The following is a 16,364-nucleotide window of genomic DNA, read 5'->3' as shown; positions in this document are numbered from 1 at the left end:
AGTGGCAGGGTCGTTAACCAAAGCCACACTGCTCATGTTAACACATGTATTTTCCTTGTCGTCCTGCCCATTTCTCCAATCCGCTTGTGCAGTTGCTCTTTCCCAGTCTGCAGTGCAGACCCAAGGCTGTCTCCCACACCGAGATGCGGCTCCAGTCCTTGCCAGCGATTAGGATCCTTACCTCCATTGGCTTCGGAGAGGCTTTCATCCTTGCGCACACCAATGAGCCATTTGCCACCTGGTGTTGTCCCCATACTTTGAACGTTGTCATCATAAGACTGCAGGGTGGAGCTGGCTGTGCAGGGTGGTGCCAGAGACAGGACAAGGTATAAGGTCCCAGCATAGACTGCCAGAGGCAGGATCTCTGAAAGCCTGAGAAGTGTCCCTTTTCCTCTTTTCTGGCCCCAGCAAAGCATCGCCTGGACCATGAAGGCAATTGGTGTTTTCCTGCTCCTCTCCCTGGCACTCTGCTGCTACCAAGGTGAGTGCAACATTTTGCTTAGGAGCCATTTCCTCTGTTGGTAAAGCTCCCAGGTCTGTCGCGTGGGAAGGCGAGCCTGGGAACAGGCCAGCTGGTGCTGGGACCTTGCTGTGGCCCTGGGCAGGGAATGCTGGAGAATGCTGCAATGGCCAGCGTGTATTAAACCAGTGGTCTGTGAGCAAGGATAAAGCAAAGGTTTTAAAAGGGTGCGTGGCACCTGCTCCCAAAAACGAGCAGACCCGCTGGGCTGACACTCTTCCTTCAGGGCTAGGATTCAGCCTGGAGCTGGTGATTTCTAGGACAGTGAAATTCTTTTAGAGTGAATAGGTGCTATTCTGGTTTTAAAAAAGCAAACCCAAAAAGATAGGAAACTCATCTACACAAGGGAAAATGCAGCTCTCGCTACCAAAGTCAATATTTAAGCCAACTGTGTTTTCAGAATCCCATATGGTACAGAGGGATGCGAACGTGAGCTGTTGCTGCTCTTCAGGTCCTGCTTACCAGGGATTTCTGTGTTAGTGGGTTCATTCAGTACAGGAAGGTGCTTCTGAAACAAGTCCTCCACCATCCTATTTACTGTGCAGCAGTTGCCATTGCAGAGCTGTCTGAGCACAAAATCTGGACGCATTTCAGATGAACTGAGCATGTAGTGAGCTATAGTTCCTGGATCTGGAGCGGTGCTAGTCCAAAGTAAAATCCCTGAAGCATTAAACAGCGTGACTATCAGGTCCTCAGCACCAAACTGTTTCACTCTACAGACCCACTGCTACTGGGCTACACTGATTGTTAATATAAACATAGTCTAAATCCTCCATGTAGATGACTTCTGGATCTATAAGCAACCCAAGGTCATCTCAGTACTGCCTTTTGCCAAACAAATTCAGGTTGTTTTCAAAATACACCCACTGCATTTCCCACCCATATGATCCCAGCTGTCAGCTCAGGGCCAGCTTCTCCATGGAGAAGCCCCCCAAAGTCATGGCTCTCTCCCAACAGCTTTGGTGTGAGACCTCAGGGTCCAACCATTTCTCCTTCTAGCAGACACCTTCAGCAACTTGTCTTTTGGTCTGCTTCCTTGTGGTACAAACCCACCGACACCAGAAAAATCACCCTGGATTTACTCCAACACCAGTCCAGCATCAGCAGGAGTTTCTCAGTTACCCATGAACACATGATAAGAGATAACAAAAGCCACCTTTGCTCCCTGGCAGCTGGCAGGGAAAGTTACTACAAGTGTATCTGGCCTTGACAGGGCCTTGCACCATCATGGTGTTTCTGCCAGCAGAAAGAAACAGATGAAGCAGGAAGGGACCCAGCTGCAAAATGGGGGAGATCCAAGGGAAGAAATTGTTTGCTGGGACAAATGTGTTTGAGTGAAGACATGCAGTCCTCAGCCTAAAACATCTTTACTATGTCCCCCTTAAAACCAGGACAAGTGATGGGTGCTAAGGCATCTTCTTTCTCTCTCTACTCTTTCTCTAGGAAATGCTGAGATGGATGGAGCTGCTGGCAAAGGAACAGAGGTGAAGGCTCCTATTTTTGTGTAGCACACGGGTATGCCCAGCTTTAGTGAGACAGCACTAAGCCATACACTGGGGAGCCAGCATTGCCAAATACAGTAAAGTATAGTGAGCTGCTGGGTTGGCAGCCCAAAGATGCCAGTGCCTGGGAATCTCCTTCCACCTGCTGTGCCACAGCAAAATCCCAGTGATGGTACTGGTTTCCCACTGCATTTCCCCACACTCAGTGGAGGAAAACTGTTATTAAAGAGATGAATATTGGTGTTACCTGCCAAGATCAGAGCTCCTCTTACTCTCTGGCTTGCAAGCACGAGGGCAGGTATTGTGGCATAAGAATAAAAGCTGTGAAGAACATGATCAGGTACTGCCCATGGAGCATTACTTAACTCAATAATGTTACTCCTAAGGGTGTGCAGCAGTGCCTGGTGGAGTCAACTGGCCAAGGGACTGCATGGTGACAGGCAGTCCCAGTGTTTCTGAGAGTTCATAGCAGAGCTCTGAGCAAGCTGGGATGGGTTATCGAGATATACAAAATATGCACCTGCCTGTGAATGCAAAGCTCCCTTGGTAAATTGAAAGCATGTTTAATATTTTCAGCATTACCCTTTTGTGTCTCCAGGCAGCTTGTGGCAATTATGACCTAAGAAAAGGTTGTACAAAGATCTTTGACCCCGTCTGTGGCACGGACAATCTCCTATATGGCAATGAGTGTCTGTTGTGCTTTCAGAACCTGTGAGTATCTGGACCTTCTGCAAGCCTAAACATCACGCAGATGAGGGCTACCACATATATCTGGGATTTCCTAGAAAGAAAGCTGTTTGCACACAGCTGGGTGGAGCACGGGCAGTGAGCCCAGCACATCTGGCATGAATCTGGCCTCCTGCACAGATGCTGCACCCGCTGCTCTGAGCATGTGGACTCTGCCTGCAAAACAGGTCCATTGCGTGCGGCTGGCAGCACACAAGCTGCCCACAAGCAGGGACCTCACGGTCAAAATCTGCCAACACCTGCAGCTGCCAAGCTGCAGCGATTGCTCGGACTGTGCTGGCGAGTGTCCAGGAACTCAGGCAAATGGCAAAGTCCTCAAAGTCTGCCCAGATTTAGCGTGTAGGCAGAAAAATGTTTTTTCAGGTGACCTCAGATGTGTGGTGGCTGAGGAAAAACTATGTTTTTTCACCCCAGCAATTTATAGCTGAGCTCTTCTTTCTGTCTTCTCTGCCTATGAAAGGATACAATTTGCTCTGGGTATTTTTAAGAATGAGCCTTATATTTAATCTGTGCTGGTGCCAGATTTCACTGTCTTAGCAGAAGGCCGGGTCCAAATGCTAGCGATGTCTCTGGCAAGACTTGATTCGTTTCATCTGGCTTGAGCCCTAGCTAATTTTGAGTGTATTTATACATTGGAAGCACTCTGGGTCAGACAAGTAAAGGAATTACTTACACCTCAATGCTATTAGGTGGTTCGAAAATCTCCATTGGGAAGATTGAGTCTTATCTGTAGCCAGATGTCCTGGTCTGCGGGGCTAAGGGAGCTTCACCCTTGACTTTACCTGGTGGAGGAAGGGATTTTTGGTGATCAGGCTCACAGGCCCATCTGCCATCAGCAGAGACATCTCTAACAGAAGCTCAAATTCGAGCTTTTCTAACGCTGGATGAATGGGCTTGTGGAGCCAAATTCTGCTTTTAGGAGCACTGCCTCCCAGCTAATTCTACAGTAACAAGGAACAGAGTCCAGATCACCAGGAAAAAGAGCCTGGATAAGAATTGTCGGTCTGGTCGTCTCCTCTTTCCTTCATTAACCCAGACTGCTGCCCCATATTCTGCTCCTGGCCTGGTCAAATGCTGGTTTTACACTTTAAGGCTGAAGACGATGCAGTCAGGCAGAGACATGCTGAGTGGGATCTCCTGAACAAAGGCGCCACGGTTAATGACCCGGCGCAGCATGGCAGGGCGGTAATGACCATGCTGGAAGCCAGCAGCCCAGCACCAGCTGTCGGCTGTATTGTGCAACAGATGGGGGTGGGAGGTTCATCAGACACAACATCATTAGGGCTTTGGCCATGGACCAAGAGCGGGGTAAAGAGAGCGAGGAAGGTTTCAAAGCCAGCTACGCGCAGAGCAAAGTGGCATCAAGGATGCTCCATCCCCCCAGTGTGGAGCACGGCTTCAGAGGGGATGGGAGACCTCAGTGGTCACAAGAAGGAAGACTGGGGTAAAAAAAGAAAAAGACTGAGCCAGTGGTGTATCCAGAGCCGGTCAGGAGTCAGGGGAGGGACAGGGATGGACAAGAAGCTGGTGCTGGCAGCCACCTGGCATTGACAGGCACTGCATCCCTGGACTCCTTCAAACTCCAGTTTGTGCAAGCTCTCAGCAGCTGCAACTGGAAATGTTCTGCTCCTGCGGGTCAAAGCCCTGAGCCTTGCAGCTGCCCTGTAATGTTCCCAAGCAAAGAAGTTTTGGGGTTGGGAACAACAGCCATTTAGTCTCCTGGTCAGGGTGATGTGGGCCAGGCACCAAGACTGTGAAGCTGCCTGGAGCCAAATGTCTCAGGGGAGAGATTAACAGTGTCCTCATCTATAAAGCTTTGGTCCATGGGGAAAAGTCAAGTAACTGAGAGGCAGGATGAAGTGTCATTTGCAGTGTTGTGTGTGCAACCCATCTGACAAGAGCTGGAGGCCTGCAAGGAGACTGGGCATAACTAGTGCAAGAGCATCTGGTGGGTCCCTGCAGCTGCAGTGTCTCACTTGTCACCTTTGGTCACTTCACTGTGACCAGTGTGCAACATGCTTTTTGCAAAATGCAAAACAGCTTGAAAATCATTTTACCAGCATTTCTCTATGCACCTGAGAAATGTGTCTGTCTTTCCAAAGAGAATAACATAATGATTCCACATGAAAATGGAACAATTCAGAGTAATTCAGTCCACTACTGGGCAAAAAATAATAACAATAATTTCTTGCAGGTGCCTTTTTAATATTTTCATCACTTTTGCTGCAGAAGCAATCAGGAGAGGAGGCTCGGAGCAGGCCCAAGCAAGACACAATGGCAGGCATTTGTCTGTAAAAACCTACAAAACAAAGTCATAACCTTTATCATCTGCAACCAGACAGGCATTAGAGGTGTCTTAGTGATGTCCTGCAGCACAGAGGTGAATTATTCTGCCAGGATGTGTCAGGAAGCACCAGCTCTTGAGCTTATTGGAATTAATTAACACATGTCCATGGTAACCCTGAACTCCCTGTCAAGAATATGTGGCCTTACTTAGTGTGAATAACACTTAAATGATGATTTAAGCAGTATTTTCCTTTCTTTCTTTCTTTGTCCTCTGAGCCAGGCTCTTCTGTGTATCAGGGACCTGAAGGCATCCTCTAGCATTTCTAACGTCTCTTCCAGGCAAAGAAACACTAATGTGCGCATAAAGAACAGGGGAATGTGCCAAAAGCCCTCTCCACGCTCCGACTCCACTCAAAACTAAAAGACCCAACCGTTCCAGAGAAGATACCACAAAGCTGTCCCTCACCTATACAAATGCCTAATAAAATGGAAGCATTGCCATGTCTTGCACTGGGATTTCTTACACACACAGCAAACCCCTTTCCCTGACATTCAAAATACCTTCCTGGAGAATATGGTTTGTTTTGGTAATGTCTGTGAGCAAACTACGGACAGAGAGCCCCAGGGACAAGGCTAGGACATGCCCAAGGAGAGAGCCAGGCTTTGGCATGACAAGGAGGCTCTTTTTTGCATCAGGAATTTTATTTTCCTTTCCTGAACGTCCAGCATCCAAGCAATAGGACATTTTAGCATTTTCATCTCCATGCTGACCTCTCTCCAGCCTTGTCCATATGCCAGTGCCCCATCATATGGTCCCTCGGAAAACGAAAAAAGGCTCCATTTTTCCAGGTAAAAATCTTTTTTTTTCCCCTCTAGTGGCCTCGGTGAGCTTTGCTGCTGGCACCCATGGGCGCGCCCCAGGGCTGCGGGCTGGTGGGAGGGGAGACGCGGCTGCCGGCGCAGCGGGACGCAGGGTGCGGGTCCCTGGATGGAGAAAGGGAGAAGGTTTCGGCACTGGAGGCCGCTGTTGCTCCGCCGGAGCCGGTGGCCGGTGCCGAGCCCCGCAGCTGGAGCCCGCAGCTGGCTGGAGGCGGCGGCGGCCGCGGGGCGGCTCGGCCGGGGCGGGCGGGGGGCGGCATCGGGCGCTCCGCGGCCCTCGGCGAGATGCCGGTGCTGCTCTGTCCAGCCCTGCAACGGGGCCGACAGCCGCTGCGCTGGGGCAGCCAAAGCGCTGAGCCTCGCCACGTCCCTGACCCCCACACCGCCCCCCACCCCGGAACCCACGGGCAGGGTTGCAGGGACCTCACGCTTCCGGCCTGGGGGGTGACAAGGACACGAGTGGCCCCGGAGGGCCGGTCCGCGGGAGCTGTGCCCGAGGGATGCGCCTGCCTGGCACTGGGTAGCGCTGCCGGCTGGTCCCCTGCGAGCTGGGCACTGCTGGTGCCAAAGGGTTCTAATGAGTCAACCCAGAACAGCCCGGGACAGAGCGGTCGGGGCTGCGGGTTGAACCCTCTTGGCGTTCCCCGTGAATTATAGCCCTTGAGTAAATGGCTACTGGTATTTTGGGCGAACCAAATGCTTTGTTCTTAGCAAATCCTGAACTTCACTTTGGTTAGAACGATGTGTCTGAGTTCTCCATGTTCCTTGAAGAAGTGGCTGAAGCACCAAAAAAAGCCCGCATGATCAAGCTGAGAGAAAGCTCTAGCACTCACTTGGAATTTCAAATGCAACCAGATGCAGCTGGGAGCGGGGGGCGGCACAGGTTCCTCTTCTCAGATCTGCCAACAAGTCTGTCTGTGGTCGAGGGAGAGATGAGAAACGACTCACTTTGTCTGTGTGTAAAACTAATGTACTAAAGGTGGCAGCCCCAAATAGGCTTGGGATGTCCTGACGTCTTTGCACAAAGGGGATGCTGGAATTATGCCTCCCGCAGCTGGGACATTTCTGATTCTGCTGCATCACAAGAAGGGGAGCATGGCTTTTACCTGGGGAGGTCTCTGCAAGCAGGGCTGGCAGGAGGGGACGCTGAGCCTCCTCACACTGTTCACTCACTGCTTTTGGACTTTGTGGCGTGGCTAAACCCAGTTTAGCTCCAAACTCATCCGAGTTGGTTTCTTCCACCCAGAACACTGGAGAGGTTGCACTGAGGCCAACTTATGCCAAGTAAAATACCTTTCCTTCCCATGCCACTTCTGGGAAACGTCACCCCGTATTAGCCAAGAGCATTTCTCCAATGAAGTGAGGTGCTGACCGAGCTTGCAAAACAGCAGGTTGCATCAGCTGGATGGTTGAGCACAGGCTGCATCTCCCCAGGCACTGTTCTGATGAGAACTAGCATTCCTGCTAAATGTCAGCCACATCCATTCCGCAGCAAGGTCCATATCAGGCTTGAGATTATGGGATGCAGCCAGTCAAGGGCCACTCTGTAGGTACTGCACAGCAGGGACACATCAGGCAGAACCAGCGGCAAGTTTCCAGGAGGGAACGGTTCCTGTCCATATTCCAGTTTTGTCTTGAACAAGTGCAAATCTGAGGAAGATTTAGCAGGTGCAAAAGTGTTTTACTGACCCCTAGACAGGGTTTAGCTTTATTTATAGGAGGCTCATCCTCAAAAGTCTTCTGCCCCCATAAAGATTCTTCCCTGAAGCTGAGGACGGGAGCGCTTCATCTCAGCTGCTCCTCCACCATCTGATCGCCAACAGAGCCTGGAGCCGCCCTGCCGGCAGCCAGCATGACTTTTCTGAGACACCGGCTTGCTTCCCCATGTCTCTGTGATGCTGCTTCCAGTGCTGGAGAGCTGGCAGGAACAGGGCAAAAGGAAGAGTGATGGGAGGAAGGGTAATGGCTTCAATTCTTCTTTTCTTTGTCTGTCTAAATAGCTGCAGCCTTTCAGGCCACCTTCTAAGGGCAGCACTTCTGGTGGTGGGTGTTTGGGAGAGACCTGAATCCATTTTAAATGATGCAACTGGGGAAAAACAGGACTCGCCAAAACACACGAAGTGCTCAGCCATCCGCCTTCCTCCTCCTTCCCTTCTGGCTGCTCCCAGAGGGCTCAGCCAGGGCAGCAGGAAAGGCCAATGGGTTCACAGGCACACGGTGGGTAAGGAGGAACCCAAAGGATGGTACAAACAGGGGGGCTCAGCATTTACTGCCTGGGAAAGTGTGGGCATGGAGCAATGCAGTGCCTGCCCCACCACAGCACTGCTCAGAATAACATGTTTGAATGACAAAGGGGGTAACACCAAAAATAACCACAGTTGTGGCAGCCTGGGGCTCCACAGAGAGCAGGATACCCACACAGCCCAGCCCCGTGCCAGCTCCCAGCCTGCCTGCCCTGGGGAGCATCAGCACATCTACGGGAGGAGCAGGTGGTTTGTGGCTGGCAATGCTTCCCCTCCTCTCCCTCCTCCTGCCATCCAGGGGGCATCTCTCATGCACTCCTTTGCCAAGATTTGCTGTTCAGGTGGAAGCTTTTCAAAGCAGGGTTGAATCCTGCTCAGTGCCTCCAAAGCAGCCCTGGGTACTGCCAAGCCTTAGGAATGTCTCAAGAGTGATGAAAACCAGACAGCTGAGGACAGATCGCCCAGGGGAGAATTTTTCTGATCAGAAAACCATGTTTCTTCAAAATTGAGACTTTTCTGCCAGTAAAAATTCTGGTGAAATTCAGCTGGGAAGCCTTTCCCCCTCTGCTCCTGGAACACTTTACTGAAGTTCCTGTCTGGGAGGAAATTTCCTTCTCTATTTCCATCACTGGTGGCATTTGACATTTGATATCAACGTCATGATAGCAAACTGCAAAGTCAGGATTAGAAGTGGACCAAAGGACTTTAATGACATGCAAGGCCACAGCTGAGAAGCAGCTCTGGACTTTTGGTAGTTTCAAAACGTTCCAGTTTTCAAACCTATTTAGAAGGGGTAGCCTTTGCCCACTGCAGCCTTCCGCAGACTTTCTCTGCTAAGGCATCTTCTATTTTAGCCACGTTTCCAACATCAGATTTGTTTTTCTAGTCTGGAAATAATCAGAGCCTTCGTCAGATTTGTTGCAGATGCCGGAGGGCACTTTCCCTGGGGTGTGTTCAGTTCCAGGGGACTTTTTTTGGAGGGAACTGAATTAAACCCAGTTTGCCTGGTTGGCAAAGAGAGTTTCCCTTTGCAGATACCCCATGGGAACCCGCCTGCTGCCAGTGAAAGCCTCTGCGTGTGCTACGATGCTGCCACGTGTCACCTCCTGCATGTGGCCTTTTGCAAAGGGTGCAGACAGCGGCATTCCCATACCCTGTGCAGAGCAGAGGTCCGGAGCCTGCTCCCCTTTACGGATCAGGTCTGCACACCAGACCTACATAACCGCTTCAGCTACTGCTGAGGTTGTGACAACCTCAACAAGAGATATCAGGAGTGCCAGCAAAAACAAATAGTTTTATTATTGCAGAGAGACGGTTGCCCGGCACAGCACAGCAGCACCATTATGTTAGAGGGTCACACTGCCAAGTATGAGGCCAGAGAAGGAAATACCAATTGGTCCCACCCGAGTAGGAAATGATAGTGTTAACTCTCTGCAAAGCAAAAGTCTCACTGAAATGGAAGGATGCTTTTAAACTGCAAATTTCCTTTCATCTAAACCACGACTCAGGCTACCTAGGGGAAAAGCTGTCCTCAGCAAATGTATGGGAATGAGCTGGAAGTGGCTCTGTACCAATACAGACAGACTGCCCATAGGGCTTAGTGGGGCTGTAGCAGGATCATCACTAAATAAGAGAGTGGACACTTCTCACTGTCGGGCTGAAAGCACCATGATAACCACAGACATGGAGGAAATAGCCACTACTAGATCTGCAAATTTGAAGCAGGATCTCAGCTTTTGCTTTCTAATGTCTCTGAGCTGTTACAGACAAGTCAAATGACAGTAATAGTTTGTATTTCTCTCTATCAAAAGACAGCAAGCTTCCAGGAATCAGAAGCATCCAAAGTGCTCTGCAGACAGCGCAGACAGCGAGGCAGCCCTGCCAATGTTTCTGCACTAGTTTTCTGGCCTTCATCCTGCATCAGGCATACTGCACTTACAGCAAGGGACAGGAGGGGCTGGAAGTGCCAGCTCCGCATGGTGCTGGCACCTGAGGCTGGACTCCTCACGCTCCGCACGTTGCCGGAGACCTCCCGGCGCTGCAGTCGGCATTAGCACTGCGGGTAGATTAGATGCTGAGAAGTTTTGCTTCCTTCCAGCTAAGCAGCACAACTCCTGGAAAGCTCCCAGGCAGAGGTCCTGTCCTTCACCCACGCCAGAACAATAACTTGTTGTTGTAGCACGGCTCAGTGGATTGCAGGATCTTTCCAAAAACTTAAGCGCTTTGCTGGTTTCAAAATAGAAAATCATAGAAAATCATGTGTGTGGTTTAAATCCCAGTAGGGGCTGCTGGCCTCTGGGAGAAGGTCAGGTCCTTCGCACACACCCTGGCATGGAAGCATGTGAAGATCCACCCCCACACCTGCTTCGCGGGGTGCTGGGAAGCTCTTCTTTGCTGGCAGATGGTGCTAAGGTGGCTTGAAGCCACAAAGACATTAGGTCAGTGCAAGTGTCCAGCTTGCAGGTGGCATCACTCTCAGGGACCAAGAACTGATGCGTTAATCAGAGACCCCCTGTCAGCCCTCTTCTGAAGGCAGCATCCACACGGGGGAAGGGAAACAGCAGCCTTCCCTATACACCCTATAGCACGCTCTGGGGCACTGTGTCCCCTGCCAATGCCCTCACAGGCGCAGACAGTGTTTAACTCCAGTGGTAGGATGCCAAGTCCTGACAGCAAAAGCCAGGATGCCTCAAATTTCAGCCCCATGAGGGGCTGAAACCCGGTGGGGAAGAAAGAGCCGAAGCAGGACTGAAGCTGTAGCCAAGGCAGGGCTGGGGCAGAGAAAGACATCCCACAGCCCTTGCACTGATGGCTGCGTGCTGGCTCTAAGGCAGATGAACTAATGGATGCGGCAGTGAAATGGCACAAACACCTGATTCAAAGTGTGCCAAAACCAGTGGGCAAAGCAGGGCTTTGGGTCCGGCCCAGCAAGATACTAAAGGTCGCTGCAGCAGCATCGCTGCAGTTGCTATTGGGCTGAAAGCGTTTCTGGCTGCCCTGGTGCTTGGGCAGGAGTTATTCCTCTTCTCTGACCCCACTTCTGGTCACAAATACACAGAAATTTGTTAACCAAGGGGATTGTTCTGTGCATATTGCCAAGAGTAAGGGGCTGCCCAGATATGACTCTCCTGGCCTCCGCTGGCCTTGCTGGCTGGTTCGGGACACTGCCTGCATTGCGGCCAGCCAGTGGCAACGCTGTGATGAAGCAAAACATGTGCACCAGGGCTTAGCTCCTCTCCTTCAGCTGGCAGCAAAACTCGAGTGGGTGAAGTGCAGGGCAGGAGGGGAGCACAGGTCTTGTCCTGCTGTGGTGGACAGGATGTTTTAGGGGACAGCACACATGTTCACCCTGTCTGGAAAGCTCCAGGGAACATGCAGATCGGGCTATGGTGTCTTAAAGCAAATGAAGTAAAAGCCACCAGGGACAGAGCCCCGCATTTCTGCTTTCCAACCCTTCCCTGGCCACTGACCACCCCAGTGCCCTGAGCTCAGCCACCCAATTCAACAAGAGCTTCTAATTTTGGTGCTCAGAAACAGTCACTAACATGCCTGAACTTTCCAGTTTGCCTGACAGTGCTATAGATGAGTATAGCAAAACAACGAAGATAGAGTTCAAGGCCAAGGTTTTTCTCTGGAAAACCTGTTTGAAAGATAAAGCATAAACTAATTTGCCCATAGTGAGTGCCCCATTGTTTCTGCTGTTTCTTATTATTCCAGAACCACAAATATCCCCAAGTTCTTGGCAAAGGAAAGCAGCTAACTGATTACAATTAACATCCCAAAAAGCAATTAAGAAAATTTCAATTCACCTCTATAGGCACCAAGGCAGACAAGCATCTTTTGGTAACAGCTCTGACACATGTTCCCTGTGCCAATCCAACTCCTTTTAAAGATAATTCCTGCCTCGGAGGCAGCTAATTGACTGCAAAGGCAGGTCCGAGCTTTTCCAGCTCTCTTACAGGCAAAGTGCGTGATTTTGGCCTAAATAGGACATCTGGACAAGGAAATATATATTTAGAGTTGCATAGTTGAACTGTCACTCTCCAAAATAAAGCTCATGAGAGCAAAGTTTCCCCCAGTAACCGGTCCCGCCAGCAGAAGCACTTTCCCATGCAAACAAGTTCCTGTTAATGAGGGAAGTAGATGGTATGTACAGCCTCCACAAGTGATACAGTGCATCACTTCCAGGATTTTGTAGCTAATCTAAGTCCACAATTCCTATTTGTTCATGGAAAATACTGCCAGGACGACCCCCTGAAATGCAAACAAAGGAAATGAGCTCTAGAGTCAGATCTTCAAGGATCGCAGCTGGAGACTGTATGTGCTGGAAACAGTGTGGTTGCAGTTCTGAAACCTATGAAACCTTCCTCATCCAAAACCCTTATCTGTAAATATAATGGCATCTAAATGGACAGAAACATCCTAATCAAAGCGGAAGCTAGAAAATAGCACCTTTGTCACATTATCATCAGGTAGCCCAGCAAACCTGCTGTCATACACCTGCAGAGTCATCATACCAGCTTCCACACTCCCTCTCTGCTGCTGTTATTCAAAGCATTTGAGTTTGGGGAGCCCTTTGAGCAAGCCCTTGACTCCAGGTCACCAGCCCGACACATGCACACTGCGCAAAAGGGTCAGTGTAACTCCATGTCCTCATTTACTTTGCATCTATTTGGCTGCAAATTGGCATTGCCCACATCAAGAGGAGGTATTCCTGTGAAAACCTGATGCTGGGTAACTCACTGGCCGGCCTCTAGGTGGGATCTTGTGTGAACACCTGCCCCTGGAAAGCCAGGAGGGAAAATGGAACAGGAAGCGGCAGGAGGTGCATAAATGTAATTTTCTCTTTCTCTGATCGAGCATGCTGAAGAATAACTTGCCCATGTTGAGACAGAGTGTGAAAACCACATTGTCAATAGATAGAAATCATGAGGTTGTTGCGCCAGTCGGGGCAAGCGGTTTTATTTCTAGACTGTCAAGGGAGAAATAATTCTTTAGAAAAATCAATTAAATTTAAATGAGTACATAGGAATGGCTGTTCTAGCCCCAAAGGTCCATCTAGCCAAGCACTATGCTTCCAGCACAATATGTCCTTCATCAGGAGAACATAGTTGTGCAGTTCCCAGGGGCACCATGAACATAAGAGATGTGTGGAGATGCGAATCGCCACACAAGTAACTGCCATCCGCTCCTATTCTCCCAGTTCACCCCCTGTCTGACCTCAGAATTAGGCTGCTTCTGTAGTTCTGCCAGCAGATCTGAGGGCCTGGCAACCCCCTGCGCAGCCTCAGTTCAAGGTCCTGGCCAAGGACTCATGGGAACCATGTCCCCATCGGCAGAGCCAGGCAGGAGTTATCTTGGCAGGGAGCTGCTGCCTGGCAGGAGGGTCACATCCCCATCTGCATGGCTGGATACAGAGGAGCTTAACTGTCACCAGAGACATACCTGGATCACATCAGCTGGGTTGGAGGCCTCAGTCACACTCTGCCACCCTTCCCGAACCCGGGAGTCAGAAAAATACATCTGTGCCCGGCCATGGGGAAACCAGTGAAGTGTCTGCTGTGCTCCCATGCATTTACAAGGAACGTAATTAAACATCAAGAGATGCTTTTCTCTGTTCACAGCTTCCATTTTCTACTCAACACTCAGCACCAAGGTCTGCGGTCTCGGCTCAAGACTTTGCCCTCGGAGCTGATTCTGGCAGTGTCCTGACTCTGCAGCTCTGGAGTTGAATCCTTCCAAAATGCCATCAACAGCTGTGCTGTCTCTCTAATATCACGTTAACAACCTCAAATTAACGCACTCATTAAAAAGTAAAGCTTGAAGGAGCCTAAGGAGCTCAATGCATAACCAGCTGCATCAGGTGTTTTCCCAGTTTCTTTTCAAAGGCTTCCAGTAATGGAATTTCTACAACTTCCCCAAGAAACCATTTCCCAGCATTTGTGTCTTTCTGGTTTGGCTTATCCTCATGACATCTCCTAGCCATGACAGACAGAAAAAAGCATTTTTTCCTCTTTTCAGTAGCTTTTTACACATTTGAAGAGCTTCACACTTACCCTGTTTTGCCTCAATCTTCAGTAAGCAGTTTTCCTTCTTTCCATGTCTCCTTCTAGGTTGGGTTTTCTCTCCTTCCCCCTGTTCCTACTGCTGTTATCTATTCTTACCCTAATCCAAACCTGAAATCTATGGCTGATGCTTAGGTAAGCTCCATTGAGCCTCTTCCACCAGCCTTCTCATCGGAGACTTTGACCCGCGAAGACCATGCATTATTCAGAGCAGTTGTCTGGCATTTCTGCTTCACTGACACACAACACAGCACCGATCATTTCACCTTTATAGCTCCCAGCAAAGCCTGTCAAACCTTGGCCTCCCTCACAACTACTTCTTTAACATCCTGAAAGGCTTCAGAGCTCCTCAAAGCCTCACGGTGAGACCTGGTGACTTCTTGCTCTTCCAGCCCTAACAACGCACACTTTGACTTCTAAGATTGACAATATCTCTACAAAGGAGATGTGAGAATTTGTTTGCCCCCCCTGCTATTTAATTGCTGTTCTTTCCCCCTGCAGATCTGTGAAGTCACCAGCCATGATGAAATCCTGCATTTCTCATGTCTGTAAATATTTTCTAAAATTTTATTTCCTTCTTAAGACTTTAAAAACTAGGCCAAAAAGAACAACTGGGATATTTAAGAATCAGGTTTGCCTTTGGCTTTTTTGATCAAGAATGCTTTTAATGAGCTCAGCTGTCAACATCAAGACTGACTTAATAATAAATGTCTGACATTTCAGTCATTATTCAGAGGTTTTTATTCTTCCCCTCCCTCCAGTGCCTGGCTGTTTACTTAAAGATTCACTCATGTTAGTGTTTCCATTGTGGGCCTAGGAGCTGAAACAGGAGCAAAGCTCCTCATAAACACCCAGCACTCTCTCCCAGTCAACAAGTCACTCAGGAAGGCCAGACAGCAGCAAGTGCAGAGGAGGAGAGAATGCCCAGGGAGGGCAGTGCTATGGGAACCTGCTAATAAACCCAGCACAGTAGTCACAGCTCTCTAAAGCCTGGGCTGGCTGCCACACATGGATTAGTGCTGTCGTGGTGCTCCACAGGAGGGAAAAGTGACAAGTTGGGCTTTGCTGGTGCAAGAGCCTTTGGCTTTCTTCACCTTTGTGGGCTCTTAACGGCACTGCATGGGCTGTTTACTTCTTTTTGGCCAAAGGAGTGAACCTGCTCTGCAGAAAGACTCAAGCTCAAAGAAGAAAAGTTGTCAAGCTTTTAGCAGAGTCTGCCCAGGCCAGCTTCCTCACAGGGACCTGCGCTTACTGCAGCACCACTCCAGAGTGAGAGAGGACAAGCAGGAGGGGACACATGCAGCCCCAGCACCTCTGCACCACGAGTCATACCTGGGGGTCTCAAAACATATGAGAAGGGACAGCTGGTGCTAGGCCACTGGTTTTCATAAAACACATAATAAATGTTCAGGTTTTTGAAACTTTCCTCTCTTACTAATAAGGTCCTGGCTCAATGCATTCTGTGTTTTGGGGATTTTTTCCTTCTTATGTTGTATATGGCAGCCTAATTACAGTCATTACACTGCTTCAAACTATTTAAAAGAAGTTGCTACATATAATTATGTGCATGTAAGTGAGAATAATGCCATGTCTAATACTGCGGGACTCCATGTACACTAGATGAAGCAGTCCATGCTCTCCCAGAAGTTAGCTGAAAGGGTTAACACCACAGCTTGGACCCAGACCAAAATGCATCTGCTTGGACCCAGGACCCAGCAGCATATTAGATCAGTTGTCCATCATCTTCATCCCATGATACATGTCGCCATGGGTATTGTTTGCTATATTTAGCAAAACTAGAACAAATTTTCCTGCAGTGTAATGCTAGCGGGTAATTGCCCACCCTACCGAAGCCACTGATTTCCAGCAAACTTGCAGCTTGCGCATTATCCATTCAAGAGACGGTGAAGAGCTAAATTCCTGGAAATGTTTATTATGATTGGCTCATCCTGCCGATCTCGCCGCAGCCTAACAGGCTCCCACCTTTTCTAATGACAACAAAATTAAATCGCATGTTGGTGTAGCTCCCACCCGGCTCCTTCCCGGGGGAGCCCACATGGCTGGCAACATCAGACATTTGCAGAGACACATTTTCCCAGGTCAGACCGTCGCAGCTGGTTCA

General features: G+C 49.6%; 1 protein-coding gene across 1 annotated transcript; it reads left to right on the top strand.

Moving 5' to 3' along the window:
- The first annotated feature begins 423 nt into the window (after nt 1–423).
- Nucleotides 424–5,486, top strand: SPINK1 (serine peptidase inhibitor Kazal type 1). The gene is made up of 4 exons (XM_074884159.1): nt 424–481; nt 1,964–2,004; nt 2,621–2,733; nt 5,395–5,486. The coding sequence occupies exons 1-4, from the start codon at nt 427–429 to the stop codon at nt 5,474–5,476; spliced, it is 291 nt and encodes a 96-aa protein (XP_074740260.1). The 5' UTR covers nt 424–426; the 3' UTR covers nt 5,477–5,486.
- The last annotated feature ends 10,878 nt before the right edge of the window (nt 5,487–16,364 follow it).

The sequence above is a fragment of the Strix uralensis genome, chromosome 14, assembly GCF_047716275.1.
Source record: "Strix uralensis isolate ZFMK-TIS-50842 chromosome 14, bStrUra1, whole genome shotgun sequence".
Classification (NCBI taxonomy): domain Eukaryota; kingdom Metazoa; phylum Chordata; class Aves; order Strigiformes; family Strigidae; genus Strix; species Strix uralensis.
The sequence above is the reverse complement of the archived record's forward strand: the minus strand, read 5'-3'. Positions and strand labels throughout refer to the sequence as shown.